The following is a 25572-nucleotide window of genomic DNA, read 5'->3' as shown; positions in this document are numbered from 1 at the left end:
GGTATTTTTTTTTTGCAATTGTAACTGAAAACTCGGGAAAATACCTTAAACTGGGCTTTAATTAATTTACCAATACCAACAAATTACAAAAGCCCAAGGAATACATTTATTTCGACTTTTTCCGAGTTTTCAACGTTACTTTTTCGGGAATAATACAAAAAATTTGTGAAAAAAGCACTACCTCTGAAAAAATACCAGATTTTAAATTGTGCTAAATTAAGCTAAACTTTAAAAAAAGAATTACAAATTTTTAAACCATTTTATAGTCCCAAATCTATCCAAAAAGTAGGTTTGGTTCACAGTCTTAAAATGGTGTTGCAGTGTTATCAACCCTCGCAATATTTCCGCCCGCGCCTGTATTCGGATTGTTGTCAACGGAAAATGGAATATCGTACCGCTTAAGCGACGATTTACAGAAGCGAGAGCGAGAATGAAAGACACGAAAAGTCAAGAGCCGCGGCTGCAGCTTTTCAGAGAATGAGAGATTCGACGCTTAAGTTAACGGAATCTCACACTCCGCCGCACTCCCACTGAACTTGCACTTAAAACTGTTTTTTATTGTGCACCAAATGTATTTGTTGGTAGTTAAAGTACACAGCAACGAAATTATTGTTCAATTATTATGGTTTTCATATGTCTATATGATTGAGATTCTATTTCAAAGCTCGAATAAAGCAAGTAAGGTTTAACCATAATATTTATAATAACAATTATTTATACCGGCGGCTTAGCTGAGGCCGATTGCCTGTTCCTATGCCCTTCCAGATAAATATTAGTACGCGAGATCGATATGCAGTGATGATGCGGTGAGAGATTATCTTAGAACTAAATTTGGGCGAGCACGGCAGATCAAAGCAAAAGACGATGCAGAGTGAGAGCAGTTCAATCTATAAACTAATTATGCTAACAAACAGCAATCACAATGTTTTGAAGTTACGATGATTCATCGGCGGCTGGCCCGAACACGAAGAATCTTTTCAAGAATCTCTCACAAATATTTGTTTCAGTGTGAAACTTCACGCTTTGCTTACACAATTCGTCACATGGACAGATAAAGCCACCCAAATCCATCGGCAGCTTAGCTCTGTTTAACTTTCAGATTCAGTTCTATTTTCAACTCGAAATGAATCACTCACGCGTGCTGAGGGCCACGAATATTGTGCTCCTGCTGTCGGGCTATCAGATACATTGGCTGGACTCCAAGACCCAGCGTTTCCGATTGTCCCTGACCGGGGTTGTCTATATCTTAGCGCTGGGGTGCGTATATGCGGCCTGCTTTGCCCAGCACCTTGATGCATCTTCATCGATGCTGACGATTCTGAAGAATGTATCGTCATTTCTTTTTGGACTGACAAGATTGCAACTTTTCATGGGTGTCAACGTGTTCGTTTATGCGGTGTACTCGTCCTTAAGAGCTGTGGGAGTAATCAACCCACTGATGGAGTCCTTGGCTGGAAAGGAAAGTGGATTCCGGAAAGAAGAAGCCATGGCCTATGCTCTCTTGACCTCTACTTTTGGGATACTCCTCTGCTTTGGCTTCTACATTGCCTACGAAATGAATTTCGAGCTGCCTCCCCTTCAAGACGCCATGATTGGAACGGCTATCTTTATACCACATCTTTGTCTTGCCGGATCCCTGAGATTGTACAACATTTTGGCCTGGCTAACGCGTGGAAAGTTGAAGGAGATCCAAACGAATGTGGAGGAAGCACTTGGAGACAGCTTAAAGAAAGATGAAGTAGAAATTTCTTCCACATCTTTCACGGTGTCTGTCAGTAATTCCAGTCTGGATAGCCTCGAGAGTTTGCATAAGCAATTGGTGCTCCTTGGAACCCGATTTGGTCGCTTTTTCAAGGCCTTGCAGCACTCTCTGTTGTTTCTGGTCACCATGAATGGCAATTGTCTTCTAGTTGGGATCTATTCTTACGTTTACTATCGAAATTACTGGCATGTGCTCTTTGAGGATCGCAAACGGAGAATCTTCTATGCGGCGAATGCCTCCATTTATGCCTGCATTGCTTCGGATTATGTGTGTCTTCTTTTGGTGCAGTTCTTTATGGAAAAAGAGGTGAGAAGTGCAGTTGAAAATGTTTTCTGGAAATCTTAGCTTCATTTATACTCTTTCACAGCGTCTTGGCTTTCTGGCAAGCCTTGATTCTTTTCTCTCTCAAAGAAATGCTTTGTCGAAAAGTATTCGCTCTCTGGCCAAGGATATTAAGGGCACTCTACTCAACACTTTCCACCACAAATTTCTCTCCCTTTGGCGCTCTGTTCATTTCGTTTTGGTAAAGTCATATAATTTGTAAAACGCTTGCTAAAATTTCTAAACAAATGTTCTTTACAGCTGCTATTCTTTCAAGGTCTTATTATTGCCATGATTGTAATGTATCATTATTTGAGCGATGAAATTCAACAGTTGCAAGAACAATTAGATTCGGCAGATGATGAACTAGTAGTATAGGAAAAATATCAGGCTCAAGGCATAATTAGATATCTACTCCATCTACATTCTCTATCTTTGTTTGGGCAACAACTTCATATTAATTATCTTCATATGCAAAGCTTAATCTATAAATTTATCCGTTTGCCTGGGCCAAACAGTCCGGAGCAACAAATCACGATTAAGATGCTAATAAAATGGGCTCCGCTCCCCCAATCAAAGTAAAATGTTTGTGGCTTTCGTTAGAGATGACCAAACTTAAGAGAAATAACGACAAAACTAGCGAAATTTAAATAATAGTTTGAAAATATATTTTTTCAATTAATTAAATTAGTTTTCCTTTTGATATTCAGTGAACCGAAACTGAGATAGCTATATTCTATTCGAGTGTCTTAAAGAAATCCCTACGAAAATAAGTTTTGTATTCGTTTAATGATAGTGGAATTTTTTTGCAGAGGCTATGAATTTGGAAAAAGTTGGTTGTGTATTATTTTTTCTGCTTTTTCATTGCGAGCGCATCTTCCTTATCCTTCTCGATGATTTTCACATAATCCAGGATGGCATTTCGGTCCAGCATTTTCAGCGGCTTGTTGTACTCCATGATGGCCACCTCCAAGTTGTTGTGGCTCGTCTGCGCCACCTCGAGCAAAGCGCGAACAGCCAGTTTGACGGCACTTTGCTCGGTGATCACATCTTCGTCGCGATAATTCTTCTCGAAGAATTCCTTCACAGTCGCGGCCGAGCGACCCGTTGCATTTGCCTTGTATTCGTAGAAAATACCAGAAGGCTCCGTTTGGAATAAATGTGCCGTGCCATCGCCATCGAAGCCGCCAATCAGACAAGAAATACCAAAGGGACGGCGACCATTGCTCTGCGTGTACTTCTGCTTGATCTGAGCAATGTAACGCGTGATGTACTCCACAGTGACTTGATCCTCGACATTAAGACGATGGGTCTGGCACTCCACTTGGGCGCGATTGATGAGAACGCGCGCATCGGCAGTGAGCCCCGAAAAGGCCATGATAATGTGCTGGTCGAGCAGGCAAATCTTGCGCACTGTGCGATCCACCTGCAGCTTGGGCACAGACTTTTTCTCCACGGCCAGCACCACACAGGAGCCGCCGCGAACACCAACCTAAGGAAAAGAATTGTTTCTTGGGTAAATTCATGCAAAATACAACAACAGCGTGGGTTTTACCGCCGTGGAGCCCTTGCGGACGGCCTCTTGGGCATATTCCACCTGCATCAAATGTCCGTCAGGGGAGAAAATGGTAACGGCGCGATCGTAACGTGAAGACATCTTTAGGTATTATAAAGCAAGCACTTGAGGATTATTATAAACTTGATTAGCTTGCACTGAAATATTTCTGTGCGTTTGTCAATGATGATGCTATTTTGGTTATGTTTCTCTGCTACCCAACACTGGTTTCTTCATTCCGCCCGTGTTGCACAACACTTTGTTATACGTGTAATTGCCAGCTGATATGTATATGTATGTGTATTTATTTTCCAGATAGTTAGCTTATATCCCATCCAAATCGAACTCCTAGCCATCACTGATTTACAAACACTTACGCGTGGGCGGTGGCAGTGGTTTTCCTTATATGAAACTCCGCCTAGGCACTGTGGATAACAGCATGCAAAACGCCGGCAAATGAACATAACTCGCATAAGGAAATCTACATAATATTTACAATGATGCCAGGCAGAGGCAGCACACAAACAACCCAGACATACAGACACACACTATCCTCCTTCCACCAATACGGTGGGTGGCAGTGCCGGGGCCATGCATGCAACTCTGTGGAGATGCTGATGAGCAGATAAATTCATTAGGCAAAACCATGTAATTGTTCCACCAGGGCGACGACGAGGACGACGAGGACTATGGCAAACAAGCAAGGATGCGGCGGACATTTGGCTCAGCTGGCAGCGGCAGTGCAACCCGGCCAGCCGGCAGCCCGGCGAAAGGCAACCCAGACGACCGCAGATCTTAAGTTTTGCTTTGCAGCGAGAGAGTTGGGAGTCACGAAGCGTTACTAAATACAAATTAAACAAATCCATAAATAATGTTTAATAATATTAACAAGGATATTAGCAGAGTATACACCCACACACACAGAGAGACCGAGAGGAGCTACAGATGCGCTCTCGGTTATGGTTGTTCCTGTTTTGAGTTGTGCCACCTCTGGCCCCCCCGCCTGCCTTCCTGCCGTTGCTCGGTGTCTGCAGTCCTTGTGTGGTTTATGGGAATGTTTCTTCTGCCACCTGGGCAGGTCATACATGGGTGTTTACACGGCTTGCATCCCAGGCATCGTTATGGATTTATTCTTTGATACAATTCTAGTTCCTAAGCTACAAAAATCTTTGGTTATTCGTTGGGTTTTAGCTTTTGAATCTGGGATCTAAATTAGATGTTAGTTTCATCAACTTCATTTGTCGCAACTTTTTCACTGCCTCAATTTTTTCATTCAAACGCAAAAGCTCGTTTTGTAAGAACTTCTTTCGAGACTTTGATGGGTCTTCGGGTGGCGGGGAATCTGGTGGGGTTTTCGGCCCTTTTTTAGGTGTCTTCGCACGCCGTAAAGCACGCTTGAAGCTCGAATCGCTCGAAGATGCTGAATCCTCTGAGGCATTGTATGAGTTGCTCGATGAGGTGCTGATCTTTCGCTTTCGCCGTGCCATGGGCAGTGGACGGACCAAGCCTCGGGATTGTTTAGAAGCATGTCGCGAACGACGGCGTGTGGGAGGACTGCGGGAGCGACGGCGTGCCAAAGGACTGGGCGAGCGACGGCGCACGTAAGGACTACGGGAGCGACGGCTAATGGGAGGGCTGCGGGAGCGACGACGTATGGGAGGGCTGCGGGAGCGACAACGTATGGGAGGACTGCGGGACCGACGCCGTATGGAATTCCCTCGATACCGAGATACAGCCCGATGGGGCGATTTGCGAGGACTAAAAGATGAGTGTTGTCTCGGTCGTCGACGCGGACTTCTCTTCGGTGAACGGGATGAGCTGCGACTGAAACTGGTACTGGGGGAACCGGTACGCGAGCGACGAGATGTTCTACGATTGCGACAACGACGGCGCTTGCTGTAGCCATATCTAGGGGGAGACACGCTGGGGGACAAGCATCTGGAGCGGGATCTCTTCAATGTGATTGGCGGCGAGCGGGTTCTCTTTCGAGTGCGTGGCGATGAGCTTCTAGAGATGGATTTCTTTCCAGAATTCGTGAGGGACGACGAACCCTCGGCCTCCTTCGTGGGGTCGCCTCCTTCGCTGTGCCACGAGATCGGTGCCCCAACAAATTCCGTGGTCTTGCGCGTATACGTCTCATTCCGATTGGGAGCCTCTGTCAAGTCGAATGGCAATGACTTGATGAACAATGGTGTCGGCAGCAGGGGACCAATCCTCATATGTGACTTGGCCTGTGAGTAGAATGGATCTGCATCCGGCTGCTGCATTCCAGGGATGAAGGCATGAGGCATTTTTTGTAGTCCCATCAAGTAATTGCTCGCACCTGAATAAATAAAACATTAGCAATGAATGATTCAGGAGGAGGAGTACGCACCATTGAGCTTCGGCATTGGCAGCTGCTTCTTCTCAAACATCCGATAGTTGTTTTCCTTGGGAAACGGCGTCGAATGACGGATGTCCTTTTTGCCGGAATTGTAGAATGAAGCATCATCGTCATTGTCATCGGTAAGAACTTCTCCTTCTTCGCAATCACTGTATTCTTGTGGTTTCTGGACACCCTGGGTTGGTATTTTCACATCCGAATCGTTACAAACTTCTCCTTCTTCTGCGTCTGATAGTTTTTTTTCAATGGATTGATATTGATTGAGATCCTCTAATGGCAAATCCACGGGCCCATCATTCATCACTTCTATGAAATCCTGGAGATCCTCCGATGTTGTTGTGGATGCAGCGTCCGGCATCTTCTTGTGATCTTCGAACAGAGGCACATCCCCCGCATTCTCATCGCTAATAGCTTTGTCTTTCACATTTATTCCTATAGCTGAGGAAGCATTCTCCTGCTCCTGTTCCCCACCGTACTGCTTAATGTCGCACAATTCGGTTTCGGCCTGTCTATAGAGCCACTGGTTTGCATCCTTAGAACCCGACCCATCAGAGGATTCACGCCTTCCCTGTATATCTTTGGGCCACTGGCCACTGGAATCCCCTGGCGGTTTCTGATTTGGCTGCTGAGTGTCGCCGCTTTCTGGTTCTTTTGGTGCATTTTGCTGCCCTTGATTGGGAGCCTCGAATGATGGCAGATCGGCCTGCTCAATGCCTCCAATTTGTGGTCCTTCTGGTGCATCTTCGGGCCCCTGATTGAGAGCCCCCAGTGGTGCCTGATTGGCCTGTTCAATGTGTCCCATTTGTGGTCCTTCTGGTGCATCTTCAGGCTCCTGATTGGGAGCCTCCAATGATGGCAAATCGACCTGCTCAATGCATCCAACTTGTGGTTCTTCTGGTGCATCTTCGGGCCCCTGATTGAGAGCCTCCAGTGGTGCCTGATTGGCCTGTTCAATGTGTCCCATTTGTGGTCCTTCTGGTGCATCTTCAGGCTCCCGATTGGAAGCCCCCAATGATGGCTGATCAAACTGCTCAATGCATCCAACATGTCGTTCTTCTGGTGCATCTTCGGGCCCCTGATTGAGAGCCCCCAATGATGCCTGATTGGCCTGTTCAATGTCTCCGCTTTCTGGTTCATCTGGTGCATCTTCGGGCCCCTGATTAAGAGCCTCGAATGATGGCAGATCGGCCTGCTCAATGCCTCCAATTTGTAGTCCTTCTGGTGCATCTTCGGACCCTTCATTGAGAGCCTCCAATGATGGCAAATCGACCTGCTCAATGCATCCAACTTGTGATTCTTCTGGTGCATCTTCGGGCCCCTGATTGAGAGCCCCCAATGATGACTGATCAAACTGCTCAATGCCTCCAACATGTCGTTCTTCTGGTGCGTCTTCGGGCCCCTGATTGAGAGCCCCCAATGATGGCTGATCAAACTGCTCAATGCCTCCAACATGTCGTTCTTCTGGTGCATCTTCGGGCCCCTGATTGAGAGCCCCCAATGATGCCTGATTGGCCTGTTCAATGTCTCCGCTTTCTGGTTCATCTGGTGCATCTTCGGGCCCCTGATTGAGAGCCCCCCATGATGGCTGATCAACCTGCTCAATGCATCCAATTTGTGGTTCTTCTGGTGCATCTTCGGGCCCCTGATTGAGAGCCTCCAGTGGTGCCTGATTGGCCAGTTCAATGTGTCCCATTTGTGGTCCTTCTGGTGCATCTTCAGGCTCCTGATTGGGAACCTCCAATGATGGCAAATCGACCTGCTCAATGCATCCAATTTGTGGTCCTTCTGGTGCATCTTCGGGTCCCTGATTGAGACCCCCCAATGATGCCTGTTCAATGTCTCCAATTTGTGGTTCATCTGGTACATCTTCAGGCCCCTGATTGAGAGCTTCCAATGATGCCTGATTGGCCTGTTCAACGTCTCCGCTTTCTGGTTCATCTGGTGCATCTTTAAGCTCCTGATTGAGAGCCCCCATATTTGCCTGATTGGCCAGTTCAATGTGTCCCATTTGTGGTCCTTCTGGTGCATCTTCAGGCTCCTGATTGGGAGCATCCAATGATGGCAGATCGGCCTGCTCAATGCCTCCAACTTGTCGTTCCTGTGGTGCATCTTCGGGCCCCTGATTGAGAGCCTCCAATGATGGCTGATCGGCCTGCTCAATGCCTCCAATTTGTAGTCCTTCTGGTGCATCTTCGGGCCCCTCATTGAGAGCCCCCAATGATGGATGATCAAACTGCTCAATGCATCCAACTTGTGGTTCTTCTGGTGCATCTTCGGGCCCCTGATTGAGAGCCTCCAGTGGTGCCTGATTGGCCTGCTCAATGTCTCCGCTTTCTGGTTCATCTGGTGCGTCTTCGGGCCCCTGATTGAGAGCCCCCCATGATGGCTGATCAACCTGCTCAATGCATCCAATTTGTGGTTCTTCTGGTGCATCTTCGGGCCCCTGATTGAGAGCCTCCAGTGGTGCCTGATTGGCCAGTTCAATGTGTCCCATTTGTGGTCCTTCTGGTGCATCTTCAGGCTCCTGATTGGGAACCTCCAATGATGGCAAATCGACCTGCTCAATGCATCCAATTTGTGGTCCTTCTGGTGCATCTTCGGGTCCCTGATTGAGACCCCCCAATGATGCCTGTTCAATGTCTCCAATTTGTGGTTCATCTGGTACATCTTCAGGCCCCTGATTGAGAGCTCCCAATGATGCCTGATTGGCCTGTTCAACGTCTCCGCTTTCTGGTTCATCTGGTGCATCTTTAAGCTCCTGATTGAGAGCCCCCATAGTTGCCTGATTGGCCAGTTCAATGTGTCCCATTTGTGGTCCTTCTGGTGCATCTTCAGGCTCCTGATTGGAAGCCTCCAATGATGGCAAATCGACCTGCTCAATGCATCCAATTTGTGGTTCTTCTGGTGCATCTTCGGGCCCCTGATTGAGAGCCTCCAATGATGCCTGATTGGCCTGTTCAATGCCTCCAACTTGTGGTTCTTCTGGTGCATCTTCGGGCCCCTGATTGAGAGCCTCCAGTGGTGCCTGATTGGCCTGTTCAATGTGTCCCATTTGTGGTCCTTCTGGTGCATCTTCAGGCTCCTGATTGGGAGCCTCCAATGATGGCAAATCGACCTGCTCAATGCATCCAATTTGTGGTTCTTCTGGTGCATCTTCGGGCCCCTGATTAAGAGCCTCGAATGATGGCAGATCGGCCTGCTCAATGCCTCCAATTTGTAGTCCTTCTGGTGCATCTTTAGGCTGCTGATTGAGAGCCCCCAATGATTCCTGATCGGCCTGTTCAATGTCATTGAGATCAAGATCATCCTCTGAAACTTCGTGCCCCCGATTGATATCGTCCGACGATGCCCCATCGAGCTGCTTCATTTTGTGTCTGCTTTCCGCTTTGTTTCGATCGGAAGCGAGGAGAGCGAGCTGCCTGTCCAAATTCGCACGCGATTTCGTCATTCCTGTGGAAATATCCCTCGCAAAATAACGACTGATTTCATACTCATCTGTATGAGAAACAATATATGTACCTGGCTGGTCTTTCTCCATCTTGCAACTGGAACGCCAATTCCCCATCAAATATATGATCTCTAAAGTTGTCGAGGTTTTAAACAAAATCTTAAAACAAGAATATTTATCTCAAAAATCTAAAGTTAATAAGTTAATAAATAGTTAGTTAACCTTTTTTGTACATCCGTCTGAGTTGACAGTCTTTTCTTTTTGGTGGCGGTGGACTGAAAAAAAAAAAACAACAAACAAGAAAATCATTTGTTCTGAAAAAATGATGGGAACGTCTTCCCGATAACACATACACGAATGTACCAAAAGATTTCACAGATTTCTTTGAAATATTTGTTTCTTAAACTGTGCACACTTTATATTTCACAAAAACTCAACAAAAACTTATAAAAAAATTCTTTTTTTGCAATTAAATTCCAGACAGTGTGTGGTCGCTTCCAGGAAATTTCGTTCACGAAGCTCTGTGCAGAGTTGCCAGACCGCTATAATTGAAAGATATGACCAGACTGCTATAAAGTGAGTACGTACAAATATATTTTTATAAGTCACAGAATCACAATTAATATAGTGCTGGAAAACATTTATAAATTAAACTGTTTTCGTTTAGTTCAGAAACGAACTATTTCCATAACAATTTTGCAAAAAAAATTATATTCTGACCCCGAAACCGGGGATTTGGGATCGCGGAATAAGTTACCAATGCATCGACAGCTATCAGCACATTTTGCGGCTCAATCTTAGACCAATTTGCCAACGCTGACCGCCCCGTAAAGGTTCATCAGATATCAAGATCGCGTGTTCTATATGGCGGGACTGTTGCACATTTATTTCAGAATCTTATACCGAAAGCGGCTGCTCTCTCGCCACTCGTTATTCTGTCACTCGCCGGTCATAGTTTTCAACGATTAAACGCAGGCATGAAGTTTTGAGATTCGTCAGCATCATCGCTGTTTACTGCCGATTCAAATTGGCATTCCAAATCAAATCTCTAAACAGAAAAGTCGTACTAAGGAGTGCTCTTACGCTGGGAATCGTATGAATGTATCCTCGTTTCTTTAGTCATCAGTTTTTGGTTGCTTTATATCTTTTATAAAATCTAACAAAACACTGAGATATTTGTTCTCTGCAATATACGGGAGGATTTTGTCCACGTTTTTATGTTGTTTTCTTAGGAGTTCTTGGGGGTTCCACGCGGACGGCTAATATGAGGTTGCCGCTGCTAAAGGAGACCTTGTAGATGGGTCCCTCGTAACTGTCGTACGATTTTAGTAGCAGCTCCTTTGATGCCAATTTGGAAGACGAGGATTTACGGGATCCAGACTGCTGGACGAGGCGGTCAAAGTCCCAGACGGACAGGCGAGCATCCCCGCCGGCCACAACTAGGATATTATTGTCCATGTCGAATGCGCAGGAGTAGATTGTGGCCGTGTGGTGACTCAGGTAACGGATCATTCGCTCGGCGGGCAGGTCCCAGACAATTACCAGGTGATCGTCGCCTCCTGAGGCCAAGTAGCTCCCGCACGTGGAGAAGGCCAGAGACGTGACTCTCGCCTTGTGGCCGCTGAGCACACGCACCTGGCGGCCCTTCACCACGTGCCAGACGCGGACAGTGCAGTCCGACGACCCGGAGGCCAGGTAGTACCTGTTCGGGTGGAACAGACACACTTCCACGCTGGCCAAGTGGCCGGATAAGAGGCGAGCTGCTTGCTTCTTACTCTGGGCCCAGATTCGAGCCGTGCCATCCTCCGAGGCGGTGGCAAAGTAGAAGCCCAGGGGGGCATACACTACGCAGTAGACTGGGGCCAGGTGCCCCGTATAGATAACCATACAGCTCCAGGAGCGGAGGCACCACAGCCGCACGTTGGTGTCCCTCGAGCAGCTGACAATGTAGCGGTCGTCGGGGGAAAAGGAGCAGCCGTAGACAGCCCCCTGGTGGCCGTACAAGGTGCGCTTTACCCGCCTGTCCGACTCTCCCTTTTCGAGCGTCATATCCACCAGAGGCTTCGAGGAATCCACCGAGAAGACGTGCACCACGGAGACGGACGTGCCCAGTGCCACCATGTTGAACTCCTCGGAGAAGGTCGCACACAGAACTTTCTCCTGCCCAGTCATGGCCGTGTATAGGTAGACCGAGGGCAGGTGTTCCCGACTAAGCTCCTTGCGCTGCTCGTCTTCCGTCCGGCGCTTAATCTCATCATCAAGACACGGAGGGGGCGTGTACAATTGTTGCATATTGGCGTTGTGCCGGCGTCGAGAGTGCTTGGAGGGTTCTCCGTGCGTCTCGGGAAGAGTCCACAGCATGGTCTCCAGCTTAGGATGTCCCAGGAGGTAACGTTGCTTGGGCAGCTCCTCGTCGTCGTATATCCGGAGGCGGATGTGGCCCATGATTTTGTCCTGTTGCCAAAACGGAATGCGCGCCAAGTGGATCAGGCACTGCGTATAGGCGTCCCGGGTCATCAGGATGTCCACCTTGTAATGACCGTTGAGCAGCACTCGCGCCCTGGATGGCACCTCCGCTGGCCTAAGAATTTTCTTCAGCGTTGCCAGCCGCGGCCTGTAGGAGTCATCCAAGTACTTCCCGCAGTTCTTCACGAGGGTCGCGGCCCCGTCCACGTTGTCGCTGGCCACCATTTGCAAATAGGCCAGGACCAGCAGAGGATACAGCAGCTGCGATATATCGTATCTGAAGCGATCGCACACCGCCTCAACCATGGACAGCACGGCGTGGAAGGCCTGCTCGTACTGCTCGAACACCTCGTTCTGCTTGATGACCTTGAAAACGGGCTTCCCGGCGGGTTCCTGGCAGTGTTCGGTGGCACTGTCATCGTAGAACTCGGTTGCCTGCCTGCCAACCGTCTCCCTCCCACTTGGGGTCGATCGTATGCCACCATTCTTCGAGCTGGTATACCCAAAAGGCACCTCGACTGTGTGCACCGGCAGGTGCAACCAACTTTCCTTTCCTTTTCTGCAAATAGGATAAAGACTTTCCTCCTTGTCCTCCACATCACTGAAGTCGGATTCCCAGCTGTGTGTGTCGTCAGAAAAGCAATTCAAATCCTCGTCATAATCCGTGCTGGGTTCCTTGGCAGCTTCGCTGGAGTTTGATTGGGTAGAGGTGATAAAGATATCCTGGTAGGTGGGATATTTAAACTGAAATGTGTCCTTATTTGCGTCCTCGAACAGAGGCATTGACGGCATCGGGCCACTATGCTCGTCCACGTCTATGGACGACGATTCCCCGATTAAATCTGCAATGCTACATGAAATTGGAATCGTATAATACATATGCATCTCGTAAATATGATCTGAAAACATTACCCCTTCGACTGTCCTTCACGGGATGCTTTGTCACGTTTTGGCGAAGAGTTTCTCAAGTTGGGAAATGTCAGGTCACTCCATTCTTGAGGTTCTTCTTGCATTTCGGAGTTGCCATCGGAGCTGGATTCCAGTGAAGTGCTGTCCTCATCGCTCGAGAAGTCCGATTCTCTCGCGCCCACTTCGGCATTAAATTTTCCAATATTCTGATCGGTCTCCATATTGTTGCACTCTATCTCGAAATCCACCTCCGGCGCTTCTCGGACCTTTTTTTTCGCCGTGGACTTCTGTACTGACATTAGCTTTAATCTGATCCATTTATGGGATCTTCTATTATCATCTTATACTTACATGACGCTTCTTTGTTTCCTTGCTCATATTTTGAAACTTTTCATTTCGCTTTAACAACGGAAAATGCCAGAGTCACTCCCACCAGTGTGACCTTATGCATATGGCAGCAATTATAGTCTCACTAGGGGTATTCCAGGACGTATTGAATCGTTGAACTTTGTGCAGGATAATTATAATCAGTCTAATGATATTTGAAAAATGTTTTAAATGATGCAGAGGCGCATTCAGGCTGAAAGAGGACCGGAAAGCAGAGCTGAAAGCAGAAGCTTTCAAAATGAAGAGCTGAGATAAAAAAATTATCCTTTAAATTATTCTCTGAGTTTTTGAACTATTTAATGACTTTGCTAATCATTTATCGGAATCGGGCGGATTGGACATCTCTACGTATATAAACAAGGTGTTCTATGCAAAACATATTGTTTTTTTTCTTTTTTAATATAACAGCTCAAAAAGTCCCATTGGATAATTAGTTTTACCAAATCGTAATTATGTATAAATATGCACAAATACCTGTAAAGCTCAATGAAGTACTACCACCAAAAATATACCCTTTTTTTAATAAAAAAAAAATAAATATTAAACCCCAAATCTATCAGAAAAATTCGGTTTGGTTCGTCGAGTAAAAATGCTTTTGCATAATGATAGAAATATGTGATATCGTAGAACCTGCAGAGGCATAGATTTCTTGTACTATAAGTATGATTATTATAATCATATTTTATTTAAATAAATATTTAAATTAAAATATAATAAATAGTGAATACTTTATAAGAACTGCACTAGAACTTCACTCACTTACAAATGCCATTTAAGAGAATATTTCGTATATTTCAACAGCATTTCTGTAGCACTTTCCCACACCATTATCTCATCTCAAATGGGAAGACTTAACATTGTAAAATCAAATGACAATGGCGCATAGCATACCGGTTGTGTACACACATTTAAATGCTTATTAAAATGCATGTTTCCAGATGAAAATTAGACAACCCCACACCAAAATGCCAATCCTGGCAATGGTCAGAGTGGGTCCTGGGGTGGAACAACGCTTGGAGCAACAGCATCAATTTCCGCAAAATTGCGCCACTAAATTACCATAACGGTTTGGGGTCCACCGAAGCCACCTCAAGCCACCCCAGCCACCCCACATTCCCTGCCTCAAAGCAGCCCCAAAAACCAAACGAAGACGAGCCAAAACTAACGGAAACATATTACGGCAACTTGAGAGAACCGAAACCCACAAAAAGGCGACAAGTGAGAGACAAAGACGAAGACTGAGACGAAGACGGAGACGGAGACGAGGGCTCCAGACAAATGCCGAGGAATGCCCAGAAAAACCGCCACAAACAAAGAAAAACATCGCGGAAAAACGCAAACATCAGCGCAATGCGGCAATGGAGTTACCTGAAGCGCCGCTGCCGCCGCCACGACAGATGGAATGGGGCATGGGGATGGGTCCTGGGTCCTGGGCGATGAGGTAGTGCTGGTAGGTGGAGGGGGGGTGGGGGGGAGGGTATGTCCCACAGGACTTGTAAATAGCAACATGGCAAACAAGTTAAAAAGTTTTCCTCTTGTTCTTTGGCATTTCTTTATGCCACACGGATGCCACAAGGGCCCCCTGGCCCCCGTCCCCCGTCCCCCGTCCCACGGCCCGGCCCGAAAACATAATCGTTTCTCATTTCAATGCTGGCGGTACACCCCAGATACCCCAGATCCTGCTCCTGTTTTCTGGTCGTGCTGCTGGCCCCGCAATTTAGTTTTGAGCGTAATTTCTTTTAATAGCGCCAGTCGACAGATAAAATTCAGCAAACCCAAAGAAGATGTCCTGTCCTGACACCTGACATTGCGCCCAGTGCGCCCAGTACGCCCCCACCTTGGTGGCAGGTCAAAGGTGGGGGGGGGGGCCGGGGCCGGATATCGCAAGTAAATTGCTTAATTTTGGCCATGTCTCCAAGGTCTGGGCGTTAGGGTTTTTGTTTTGTTTTATTGGAGGGCAGGAGGCCGGCGGCAGGCAGCTTGACGTTTTCCGGGCCATGACGATTTCATTTGCATTTTATGATAATTGAACTTCATAAATATGTCACGCGGCAGCATCTTAAAAGTGCCAGAAGGTGAAGGTAAGCACCCCATTCCCTGCCCCTCCCCACCCCCCACGGTATGGTGTTGGCTTTCGTGTGGCATGTGCTTCATAATTATTTTGAAGTGTTGCCATTAATTTGAAATACTTATGGTCGTGTGGGTGGCTGGACGATAAACTGCTAAACAAGAGTGGATAGCGATGGTTACAATTTAAATATGTTAAATAAGTATATAATATGTACGAAGAGGGTGTATCGCTACCAGCGATCGTTAAGTTGGTTGACACTCCAGTCCACTCCAAGAGATTAACTAAGATTTGAATAAAGGTTTTGCTTAGAAAAAGGTCGCTCTAGAAGTGACCTGGGGGCTGGCTTCGAAGGTACCACTGAGATCCAAATCGAAGCTAATTTGGGACTCACTTTAGTCAAGTATCCTCTATTAACTTACTTCCAGGAAATCTCAAACCGAACACCACTTCAACGCTGAGGTTCCCATACAATATGTCCCCCACAACTCTTTGTCAGGGAAAAAAGGAAACATTTAACGCCTCATTAGAATCAGGACAGCCCGGCAATCCAACAAAGCAACGGCAAGGCATCCATCTTGAGGCAAACACACACAAAGGGGGATCGGGGGCCAGGGACAATGAATAAACTCTGGCATAAACAGGATATATGGAGGAATCCAGTAGAGAATCCCAGAGTGCGCGCCTGGCAGTAGCACGGCAATGAATATTAATGAGGTGTCATCAGTCTTTCGTCAAATTAAAACACACAGCGCCAGCGGCCCAGAACGAAGGAGTACGAGAACGTGAACGGTGAGACCTGGAGACCTGGAGACCTGTCAGGCGAAGCAGCCGCCGCCACCAGACGGCAAAGACATCTCTCTCCTTGAGTCCTTGGGTGCTGTGCTGTGTTGTGTTGTGTGCACATCCTGCGGTAACTTTTCTAATTGTTGCCAACACAACGCGAATAAATCAGCAGCCCAGCCCGGCCAGAAAAGTGCCTGGAAACTAGCTCTACTCCACTCCAGGGGTGAGAGGATTTTAAGCAATTTGTTTTGCCAGTAGTTGAGTATTCCATCAGTGTGCTTCCATCGGGGGGTTGGTAACCAGAGGGTTGCACGGACTCCGGAATAGGTAAGAAGTCACGGCTTAACCCTTTTCCGGGGCCGGGGCCGGGGCCAGGGAAACGCGTCGTCAGCAGTCAGCATCATCGTCACACGTCAGCGCACTATCATCACGCTTGTTTACACGCATAATTATGTGTGCCGGGATTCCGGGAATATCCATCCATCCAGCTCCAGGAGACACAGGAGCACAGGAGCACAGGATACTTGCGGCTTTTGGGGGCTGCCTCAGCAAACGATTTAATGCCTCGTGACAGATTTCTCACTTGAACTTAAGATGACGGGCGGTGTCACAATTTGAGGCTGATAATATGTTAATGAGGTTTGTTTATTTGATTTATATTCCCCTTGTCACGCGCCCCGCCCTCTCGTGCAAAAGGTGTCGAAGCCCCAGGGCAAACACAGGAGGGTCCTTGTTCTCGTTGCGGTTGTGGCCCATTGCCTCCTGTGACTGATGTTCATTCAAATCACAGTCAAGTGGAAGTTAATCGCTTGTCCGGCAGAGATTTTCCCACTCACAATTGTATAAATAAATTTATAAGATTTTGTTATGGTAAATAAAGTGGCTTTTCCACTCAATGATCGAATCGGGCTTCCTAATCGATGTTCTTCGTACGAGTCTGCACTGAATTTGAAAAGGTTTACCTTAAGGGAATCTAATCTGCTTGGTATCTGCTTGGTACCCCTTATGTTTATTGTTAACGGGTGTTTAGATAATTAACAAATGCATTATGTCTGAATTGAATCTCTGGTAGTGAACATTTTGTGTCAGTGTGGATTTCGAATTTCAAATCGTCTACTCTCAGCAGCGCCCTCCAGTGTATGATCTTTAAAAGACCTCTAAAAGAACTTGCGTATTATTTTTGGCACAAAGCGTATCAGGGCACAGGTCAAAACAAATACGAAAATATTTGCTTGAACCTCTTTTTTGGCCAGCTCTTCGACCGCACGCATATCGGGCTGCAAGGCGCGAATCATTTTGATTGTAGAACTGCAGAATATTTAAATGTTAGACCACCAATCACTATCGTATATTACTTTTTTTTACTTACGTTTGAAATTTTATTTCAATAGAATTTTAGTTGTACTTTTAGTTCCGAAGTTCTCTGTAGAGTCAAAGTCTATTGTATTGTATAGTCTTTGCTTTGACAGATAAGACAGGGTTGCCTTATACCAGGGATACAATTGAAAAACGATGTTTTTGGATAAGAAGGTGGGATATGGAGTGTACTATTTTTACTCTCCATCTGATGCACCACCAAGTTAAATACAGAATGAATGGTGCGGAGCTTTAAAATTAATGAATATTAATTATTAATGCGGACCCACTTTGAACAGAAATATACTGAAGTACTAATTTGTATAAACTGGCGAGGATGTGTGCACTCTGTTCCTGCAACTCAAGTCAGCTTAGAGAGATCGTTTTCTGCACATCCTTTGATTTTGTAGCACCCAAATAGACGCCCAATAAAGAAAATTACATCATCGAAAGTGGTTTGGTTTTGATTATTCTATTCCGATTATTCTTGCATTTGCTTGGTCACACTGAAATGTTTGGTATGAATCAGCTGATTATCAGAATGAATATGTAAATTTATATTTGCCAGAAATTACATATATAATTTGCTATGCGCAAATCGGGTATGCTGGATTGTTTGGAATTGTTGAGAAGAACTTATGAACATTGTCTTTTATGCACGCCCGCTCCAGTTCCTTGCCTGACGGCCTTTCTCTGAACAGGGTCATCTAAGAAACACTACGGCCGTTTAGGTATCTGGTTATGACCGTCCAGAGTTCCAGCAAGCCATACATTTTGGCCAAATCGCGCACTTGCACGATAGCATCCGTATCCAAGGATAAGGGCACAGTGCCCGCGTAAAGGTAGCCCAGTATTAGTTTGAATGCCTCCAGCGGCACCTCCAGCCGAATCAGTTGTTCCCTTGAATTGCACATGCCACCGAAGAGCAGTTCCCGGAAGTACTGACTGCGAGTCGCTAGAATCAAGCGGTGCGCTGGCAGGCGCTGCCCCTCCACGAGGAACGACACGTCCGAGAAGAGATTGTTCATGCAGAGGCTCTCTATTTCATTCAACAATTGCTCGCCAAAGTTGTACACCAGATCTTGCTCGGCGGTGCGGCGTCTCCTAATGTAAGGGGCTATGTAGGTGGCCCAGTCTTTCATATTCGTTACTGAATTTCCCTGCGATCGGACCGGTAATGTAGTTGTTATTTAATTTATTTTTTTTGAACTTACTTTTCTCCTGTTCTTTAGTAATTTTTTTGTTTTTTTAAGCACAATTTCACGTTTGTCTCTTTGATGGTAAGTTGGCGGTGGCAAAATATATTGATTGATCTTATCGATACATTGAATAAACTGCGATAGTATGTGCATGGATTTGAATAAATATTTATAATGTTTTAATCACCTGCTACTCTGTAATAAATTCCTCAGCAATTGTTGCTTTTTGCATTTACTATTTACTGCTTTTATTTTATGGGATTTAAAATTTTACACAGATCGATAGAACTTTCTCTACTGCAAAACCCTTATCCCTATTTATGTGTTGTAAAGGCTCGTTCATTTGAGAGACTGTTTTAGTTCAAAATTCTAGTCTATCGTGTCTTGTTGAGAGAAATCTGCATCTTTGTGCGTTCCTCGCAGGAAGAACAAGTTTCTGGAGATCATTCGAGTTTCCCTTTGGGCCGAGGCCTAAGCCAAATATCATGTTCTGCACCCATTAGTCCAAGCAGATTCCAGTGCACATTATTTCTGGCCAACGGCACGTGTTTGGACCGCAAACAGATGAATTCCTGCAGCAGTAGAGCACACAGGAGAGTGGTGAACCTGGAAGGACAACGAATTATGAGGCAGCAGGCAGCAGGCAGCAGGCAGCGGCAGCGGCCACTCAGAGAGCAGTTGCGCATTCCGCCGGGAGGTCGGACTGGGGCTCAGGCTCCAAAGCTCCAAAGCAAAACTGCAATTCGTCCTCGGGGTCTTTTTTGTGTTAATAATAAATAAACGGGCCTTGCAACCGCCCCCCCCCCCCCCCCCGCCCGTAGACGTGGCTGCTGCTGCTTGTGTTTTGGACACACCGGAGCGCATTTTAATGGACGAATGCAGGCGGCAGTGCAGACCCATAACACAGGCCCAGGACCAGGCCCAGACCCCGGAGCAGAGCACACCTTTGCCCGGGGTGCATGTGTGACACCCGTAGTCTGTAGCCGGTAGCCGTACCGTACCGTACAGTACCCCTCTGCGGCCAGGACTCTCGCTTGAAATACGGCATTTGCTCGTCCATCTTTTGATTTAGCACCGACATAAAAATGATTTATCAGTGACATTAAAATAATGCACACTGTGGCGCATTTTATGTGCGAATGGATTTTCGCGCCTTTTTGTTCTCGTTGCGAGTCCGTCGTCCTCTGCAGCAGCAGCAGCAGCGGCAGCGGCTGGTGGGTTTGGGGCCTGCTGCACATCGCACACATTTACCACTAGACCTAGAGAGCCATAGAGCTTTCATACACAGGCAACCAACCAACCAACCAAGCAACCCCTGCTGCATCCGCACTCATAGTTGGCCCTCTCAAACAGCTGTCCGTCCGTCCTTTCGTCCGTTCGTCCGCTCGTGGGGTCTGTGTCAGTCTTTGTATGCTGCCGTCAGCCGAATGTTTTACGGCCGAGGTGTTTGTGACTGAGTCTCCTCCGGGTTGCCGAGGGGGTGCTGCACCTATCCCTGCCCTGGGGCCACCCTGCCCCGCTGCTGCTGGAGCATCATAAATGTAAACTTTTATGCGATTATCGCGCTCTCTTTCTGGCTGCCAGGCCGGGCGGAGTGTGCAACGCCAGTATGTGGAAGGTGCACTGGGGAAAGTCTTTGGAAGACTTGAAGAAATCTGCACAGCCTGGGAAGGGCGGGGGATCTATAGATATCAGATAAGAGCTGTTTGTTTCTTTTGAGTTTGGACTGGGAATCGGTTTGGAAATCCTACAAATTGAACAGATTTTCAGTCGTTAGGTCTTCAAAAAGTTGACACAAACTCAGAAACTATAACTAAATCGAGCTCTGCCGTTAAGGAACAGAGATTATCAAAGTATGTTCCCTATTTAGGACTTTAAATTAATGTTCTGATACGATATAGGATACGATTTCTTCAGGCTTAAATATTTCGTATCTTTTGGTATCATTTCTACTTTCTTCTGGTTTAAAGTTTGCTTTAAATTCTTTTCAGCAAAGATCCCTTGTATATTTTCGCTCAGTGGAGTTTTTGTGCTATTTGAAATGTGCCATAATTTGCACCCAGATGTGTGACACAGCAGCAGCAGCAGCGCGCGAGAGACGGCTGGCTGGCTATCAACTGGAATGCGGCTAGGATGTGCCACCATGCCACCATGCCACCATGCCACCATGCCACACACACACACACACACGCGCGCAGAATAGACGACAACATATGCCCCCCGTGCGGAGCCTGGAACTCATTAGAGCGGGCGTCCCTCTTCCTGCCCCTCTCCCTTTCCCTGTATGTGTGTAGGGGGGGGGGGGGTTAATGAGGACACAACATGAGCCATGGAGACGGCGCAGGCGCCTGCACACACAGAGAGAGGAGTAGCAGCAGCAGCAGCAGCAGCAGGACGGACAGTAGATAGGACATGGACATGTGCATGCACATCTGCAGACGTCGCTGATTGCCTGGGCTCCCAATCTCAGTGGCCCATGGCCATTCCCCATGCCCGAGACCAGTTGGCAGCGTCAGCATAATTTCCTGATGCTAAATGCCAAACGCAGGACGAACAGGACGAACCAACGAGCCAGCCGAGCACTTAAGCCCATCCGCCGCCGTTTGCCATTCGACGACTCTCGACTGACCGACTGCCACCGCACCGAAAACTGGGGAAAAGTACGAGTAGATTGGGTCTGGGATTGGGCCAGGGCCAGGGCCAGGGATTGGGAGTAACCCGAATGGGAACAGAGGCGGGGGGAGGGGGACAGGCACAGTATGAGGGCAGAGGAACAGAGTGATAGCCAGCCTGCCTGCATGCCTGCCGTAGTTGTAGTTGTGGCTCTGTGTCATTGTCTCGCTTTGGGGCACAGGAGCACCAAGAGGGGGCAGAAGGACGGCGGGCAGGACCCACCAGCATCAGGGCAATTTAGAGAACGGCGCACACACACACACCGACACACCTGTTTTTGGGTAATTTATCTCGAAGAATTATTATTTCAAATATTTTGGCGGGCAGGAGGCGGGAGAGCCGAGAGATCCCAGAGAGAACACAGAGACGGGAGGGCGACGCACCGAAATAAAAGGATTTTAAAATGGTCATTTGATATGAATTATGCGCGTTGGTGCAATTACAGGAACTCCCAGACCCACACCCAGACCCAAGCCGAGACCCCCGCTGGAATCCCATACACTCGCATAGAGAGACCCTTAGCCATGGCCTCCACCATTCCTCCACCCACCCACTCGGGGTTGTGTGATGCCTTTTGTCTGACGCTGTGATGCGGTTGTCTGACGCTTAAAAGAGGCGGATCCTGCTCCTGTTTGGCTTGTTTACTGGCCTCGTCCTCCTCTGCCCTCCCCTCTGGGTGGCCGCGACTTGGACTTCATCGTTAAATAATTAAATCAGCTGCTAGACTAATATATTTCTCTTAATTGCGAGTAGCTCATGGCCGAGAGAGGGAGAGCGAGAGCCATTTGGCCACCCATTTGTGATTTATGTGCCATATAAATAGCGCCAATAGCTAATATCGCTGATGGGCTGCATATGCAGGCGGCTGTAATGGATTGGTATTGGGATTGGGACCCCAAATGAATGGCTTGCTAGGGGTTGTTCTAGGGTGCACATAATGGGAGCCATAAAGAGGCCAAGTGAATGGAAAATCTGCTAATATTTTGGGTTTTTTAAAAGAGTTCGAGTTTTTTTGTCCTTAATTTCTCTCTACTTTTATGAATCTTGAATTTGGCAAAACTTCTACTCAAATCTGAAATCAATGAAAAATCAACAAAAATGTTAAAAATAATTGCCGCGACACCCAGAATTTCTGTCCTCCCCCCGAAAATGTCCTGCCAAACGGGTGGAAAAAAAAATAGGAAAAAATTGAAAAAGAAGGAAATGTAAAAATAATCGGCAATAAATTTAGCAAAAGTGTCGAAAACGGCACACACACACACACACACACACACAGAAAGACCAGAAAGTAGAGAGTGAAAGGAGTGGAAGGAAGTCTCAAACGGGGCAGAAATTCGGCCACGCCAAGAACTCATAGTTCAATGTCCTGGGCAGGCGATGCCTGATGCCTGCTGAATCCTGCTGGCTTCCTGGGGTGGAAGCGGACTGGCGGCAAGGGGCAGGGGACAGGCGACAGGGGCCAGGTTCGGGTTCGTGGCAACCGCATTTATAATAAATTGAATTGCAATAACTCAACTTCAATCAAAAATCATAATTCATGGCGTTCGACAGGCCAGAACCAGAACCGAACCGAGGAGCAGACTGAGACGACGACGACGACGACGACTGGTGGCGAATCCTGAGCTCTGGTACTGGTTTTCGATCCTCCTGCTGTCCTGCCAAAGGATGTGTGTGTGTTTGCTTCCGTACGAGTATTTTCTTTGCTTTTTTAATATACTCTTTCTATACGGTATGATGATTTTTTGTAGAAGCTAGAACTATCCCTAGGTCTCGTCTTTGTGTGGACCTTTCTCGAGGAATCACTGGATCTTTCCAGTGTATCCCAACCTTCGGTCCTTGAAACCTAGCCTCCTTGTTGCTCGTTCTTTTTTTTATTGCCCCGCAAGTTGCATTGGCGACGCAGCCGAAAATTATAAATCTACGATTTGACATGAAGACGCGCGCACATGGTGGCATGGTGGCATGGTGGCGGCATGGGTGCGCTCTGTGTGTGTGAGGAGTGGTTGCAAGACATGGATTTATAGACGAAGACATAAATACAAGTGCCACATCGGAGCAGGAGCTGGAGCTGTAGCTGGAGTGGAGTGGAGTGCTCCTGCATCGAATCGACTGGCCAAAGACACTGGCAAAAACATTGAAAGTGCCTGGCCCTGGCCCCTCCCCCACCACTCGCCCCCGGCAAAGGCGGAACACGCTCAAAGCCCATAAATATCCTGCCAGTTTTCCTCCTGCAACCTCCCAGATCCCAGATCCTTGCCACTGGGAGGGGGAACGCATTTTAGGTGAAAATAATCACCGCTTCACATGAAATCATTTGGCCCAGAACCGAATGCCAAAAAGGAAATGCAAGCGGCGCCAAAATGGGATACTACCAGGGACCATCCAACCATCTCTCCAAGAAGAGTGAAATAAATTCAAAGTTCGCCCCCATATCAAGGGCAAACAAATCAAAAGTGACAATTTTCTGCTTTCTGTGTGGGCCGGCAGGGTGGAAATCGTTTAAATGATTTTTAGCCTTGATTTGTGGAGAACACAAGAGGAACGACCTTTTAATGTTGGAGTTCAATGTGTCCAAAGATTGTCCCAGCAAAAACAATTTATGAGGATCTCCCCAGGAAGTTACTCGCAGCAAAAGGCGATTTTGATTTGGAATAGTTTCTCTTATTTTATTCGGTATTCATGAATCATAAACATGGCCAAATAAATCTTTAACTATCAACAAAAGAAAGGAAAGATTCTACTGCTAAAAAGAAAAGTGGAATATTTTAGTGGGCAAAAGAAGTACGAAAAGAAAGAGCAATTTTGTCAAACTTCCGTTGGTTTCTTGAATGGCAAAAAGGACTTTAGTTTTTGCTCAACGAAGTCTGTATTCTCTACGATTGAAAAGGGGACAAAATGGAGGGTTATCAAAGGACTATAGCCCGATTGGAAAGGTTCCTCAAATGAAGTTAATGAATCTATAGACTTTAAAGTGTATTCTTTATGAAGCCTCCCACATATCGTTGCCCCCGCTCCAGTTTATCGCTTATTCTGTCCCTTATTCTGAAATCGTAATAATTAAATCCCTGCCAAAAAGTAAGGTTAGGGTAACGCACATAATGGCAAACAAACCATTTTTCAATGTTACCCAACTTTTAGCAAACATAAAATGTTATTACATATTCGTTTCTTTTTTTGTTGATACCCTGGACTTGAAGAGTTTGAAGGTATACGCGTACCTTAAGCTCTCTTTTCAGATGTAAAATCTTCAACAAATATATGTATATTAATCTTCTGGTAATCTTGTTTATTTCATTTAATTTAATTGAAATCAAAACTTGTCCCGTGGTGGCGTTCGATTTCAAAGATAATCGGCACGAAGAGAATTAGGGAAACTGCGAATATCATCCATGAGGCGTTGCACACTTGCTTGACGCCGGCTGCGGTTACCTTGGCGACTGTAGAGATCGCGTTACGAAGCGATTCCGGCACCAATCCTCCGCTATGCTCTCCAGCTGACTCGTTGTGGTTCTGCCGTTCATGGGATGTATTTTCCACTGGTTCGGACATTTTCTTTAAATTTTACAATTTTTTTTACTGTCTACCAAAAATGTCTTAATATTTGTAACAAAACAATTGAGGAGTGTTGTCAGAATTTTGTCGAATCCATAACACAAATGCTCGAATATAATTTAAAGCTCTAAGGTAACTTTGTGAGAAAAATATTAATAGTGAATTTACACAAAATACATCAAATATCTATCTATATATATATGGTATATATCTAATCACGGCTGCCATATGAAAAGGTTGGAATTCGCCAAAAAATAAAATAAAATTCGCAAAATTTACTACCTAATTATCAAAATATTTATCTTTCCATCTTAGAATGGTATATTAGTGTTAACGTCGTGTCCGAAAATGCATCCTTCTATGAGACTGGGTCAAACACTATTTATGTATGTCCAAAATCTTTCAAATCTATAAAATATATGGCCTGCAGAATTTTTAAAACTAGCCTGCCTTTGTTTTCCAATAAATTAGGTTTACTTAATACGTTTTCCAAGACGTATTGAAAGTCAATATTAAATTCAGGTAAAGCTGAAAATATAAGAAGCTGAAGTGGCTTTTGAGCGGCTTTTCAGCAACAATTTTAGAGAGCCTGGAGCCACTGTCAAAAGCCCAAAAAATGTATGGCCGTTACTCTTCTTTGTCTACTCTTCTGTCTTTGCTCAAAGGGTATCCTATAGTACTAAGACTGTGGAAACTTGTATTTTTTG

At 46.3% G+C, this 25572-nt stretch overlaps 6 protein-coding genes and 1 long non-coding RNA gene across 10 annotated transcripts; 2 read left to right on the top strand and 5 right to left on the bottom strand.

The window, feature by feature from the left end:
* The first annotated feature begins 1099 nt into the window (after positions 1 to 1099).
* Positions 1100 to 2788, top strand: LOC6903396 (uncharacterized). The gene is made up of 3 exons (XM_015179846.2): positions 1100 to 2068; positions 2130 to 2285; positions 2345 to 2788. The coding sequence occupies exons 1-3, from the start codon at positions 1124 to 1126 to the stop codon at positions 2459 to 2461; spliced, it is 1218 nt and encodes a 405-aa protein (XP_015035332.2). The 5' UTR covers positions 1100 to 1123; the 3' UTR covers positions 2462 to 2788.
* Positions 2789 to 2853: 65 nt separating this feature from the next.
* LOC6903397 (proteasome subunit alpha type-7-1-like) lies at positions 2854 to 3863 on the bottom strand. The gene is made up of 2 exons (XM_002132240.3): positions 3639 to 3863; positions 2854 to 3575 (listed from the first exon to the last, which is right to left on the bottom strand). Exons 1-2 carry the CDS (start codon positions 3738 to 3740, stop codon positions 2928 to 2930), a joined length of 750 nt encoding a protein of 249 aa, XP_002132276.1. The 5' UTR covers positions 3741 to 3863; the 3' UTR covers positions 2854 to 2927.
* Positions 3864 to 4735: 872 nt separating this feature from the next.
* Positions 4736 to 9964, bottom strand: LOC6903398 (mediator of RNA polymerase II transcription subunit 12-like). 3 transcript variants are annotated; one of them, XM_033380121.1, is made up of 5 exons: positions 9823 to 9964; positions 9692 to 9744; positions 9541 to 9600; positions 6013 to 9471; positions 4736 to 5961 (listed from the first exon to the last, which is right to left on the bottom strand). In XM_033380121.1, the coding sequence occupies exons 2-5, from the start codon at positions 9702 to 9704 to the stop codon at positions 4826 to 4828; spliced, it is 4668 nt and encodes a 1555-aa protein (XP_033236012.1). In that variant the 5' UTR covers positions 9705 to 9744; positions 9823 to 9964; the 3' UTR covers positions 4736 to 4825. The 3 variants fall into 3 exon arrangements, with proteins under 3 accessions (XP_033236012.1, XP_033236013.1, XP_033236011.1); XM_033380122.1 differs by having other exon boundaries at positions 9541 to 9628; positions 9823 to 9918; XM_033380120.1 differs by having other exon boundaries at positions 9541 to 9628; positions 9692 to 9963.
* LOC117184055 (uncharacterized) lies at positions 9954 to 10683 on the top strand. The gene is made up of 2 exons (XR_004469234.1): positions 9954 to 10045; positions 10137 to 10683. It is a non-coding gene; the product is annotated as an uncharacterized lncRNA (long non-coding RNA).
* On the bottom strand, positions 10584 to 13319 carry can (cannonball). 2 transcript variants are annotated; one of them, XM_015179849.2, is made up of 3 exons: positions 13196 to 13319; positions 12848 to 13131; positions 10584 to 12785 (listed from the first exon to the last, which is right to left on the bottom strand). In XM_015179849.2, exons 1-3 carry the CDS (start codon positions 13220 to 13222, stop codon positions 10685 to 10687), a joined length of 2412 nt encoding a protein of 803 aa, XP_015035335.2. In that variant the 5' UTR covers positions 13223 to 13319; the 3' UTR covers positions 10584 to 10684. The 2 variants fall into 2 exon arrangements, with proteins under 2 accessions (XP_015035335.2, XP_002132278.3); XM_002132242.3 differs by having other exon boundaries at positions 12848 to 13128; positions 13196 to 13284.
* A 3752-nt stretch (positions 13320 to 17071) lies between these two features.
* LOC117184023 (uncharacterized) lies at positions 17072 to 17598 on the bottom strand. Its single transcript, XM_033379973.1, has 2 exons — positions 17455 to 17598; positions 17072 to 17393 (listed from the first exon to the last, which is right to left on the bottom strand). The coding sequence occupies exon 2, from the start codon at positions 17378 to 17380 to the stop codon at positions 17243 to 17245; it is 138 nt and encodes a 45-aa protein (XP_033235864.1). The 5' UTR covers positions 17381 to 17393; positions 17455 to 17598; the 3' UTR covers positions 17072 to 17242.
* A 302-nt stretch (positions 17599 to 17900) lies between these two features.
* On the bottom strand, positions 17901 to 18767 carry LOC6903400 (BTB/POZ domain-containing protein 9-like). Its single transcript, XM_002132243.3, has 2 exons — positions 18656 to 18767; positions 17901 to 18601 (listed from the first exon to the last, which is right to left on the bottom strand). The coding sequence occupies exon 2, from the start codon at positions 18581 to 18583 to the stop codon at positions 18149 to 18151; it is 435 nt and encodes a 144-aa protein (XP_002132279.3). The 5' UTR covers positions 18584 to 18601; positions 18656 to 18767; the 3' UTR covers positions 17901 to 18148.
* Positions 18768 to 25572: the final 6805 nt, after the last annotated feature.

Source organism: Drosophila pseudoobscura, chromosome 4 (genome assembly GCF_009870125.1).
Source record: "Drosophila pseudoobscura strain MV-25-SWS-2005 chromosome 4, UCI_Dpse_MV25, whole genome shotgun sequence".
NCBI lineage: Eukaryota > Metazoa > Arthropoda > Insecta > Diptera > Drosophilidae > Drosophila > Drosophila pseudoobscura.
The sequence above is the reverse complement of the archived record's forward strand: the minus strand, read 5'-3'. Positions and strand labels throughout refer to the sequence as shown.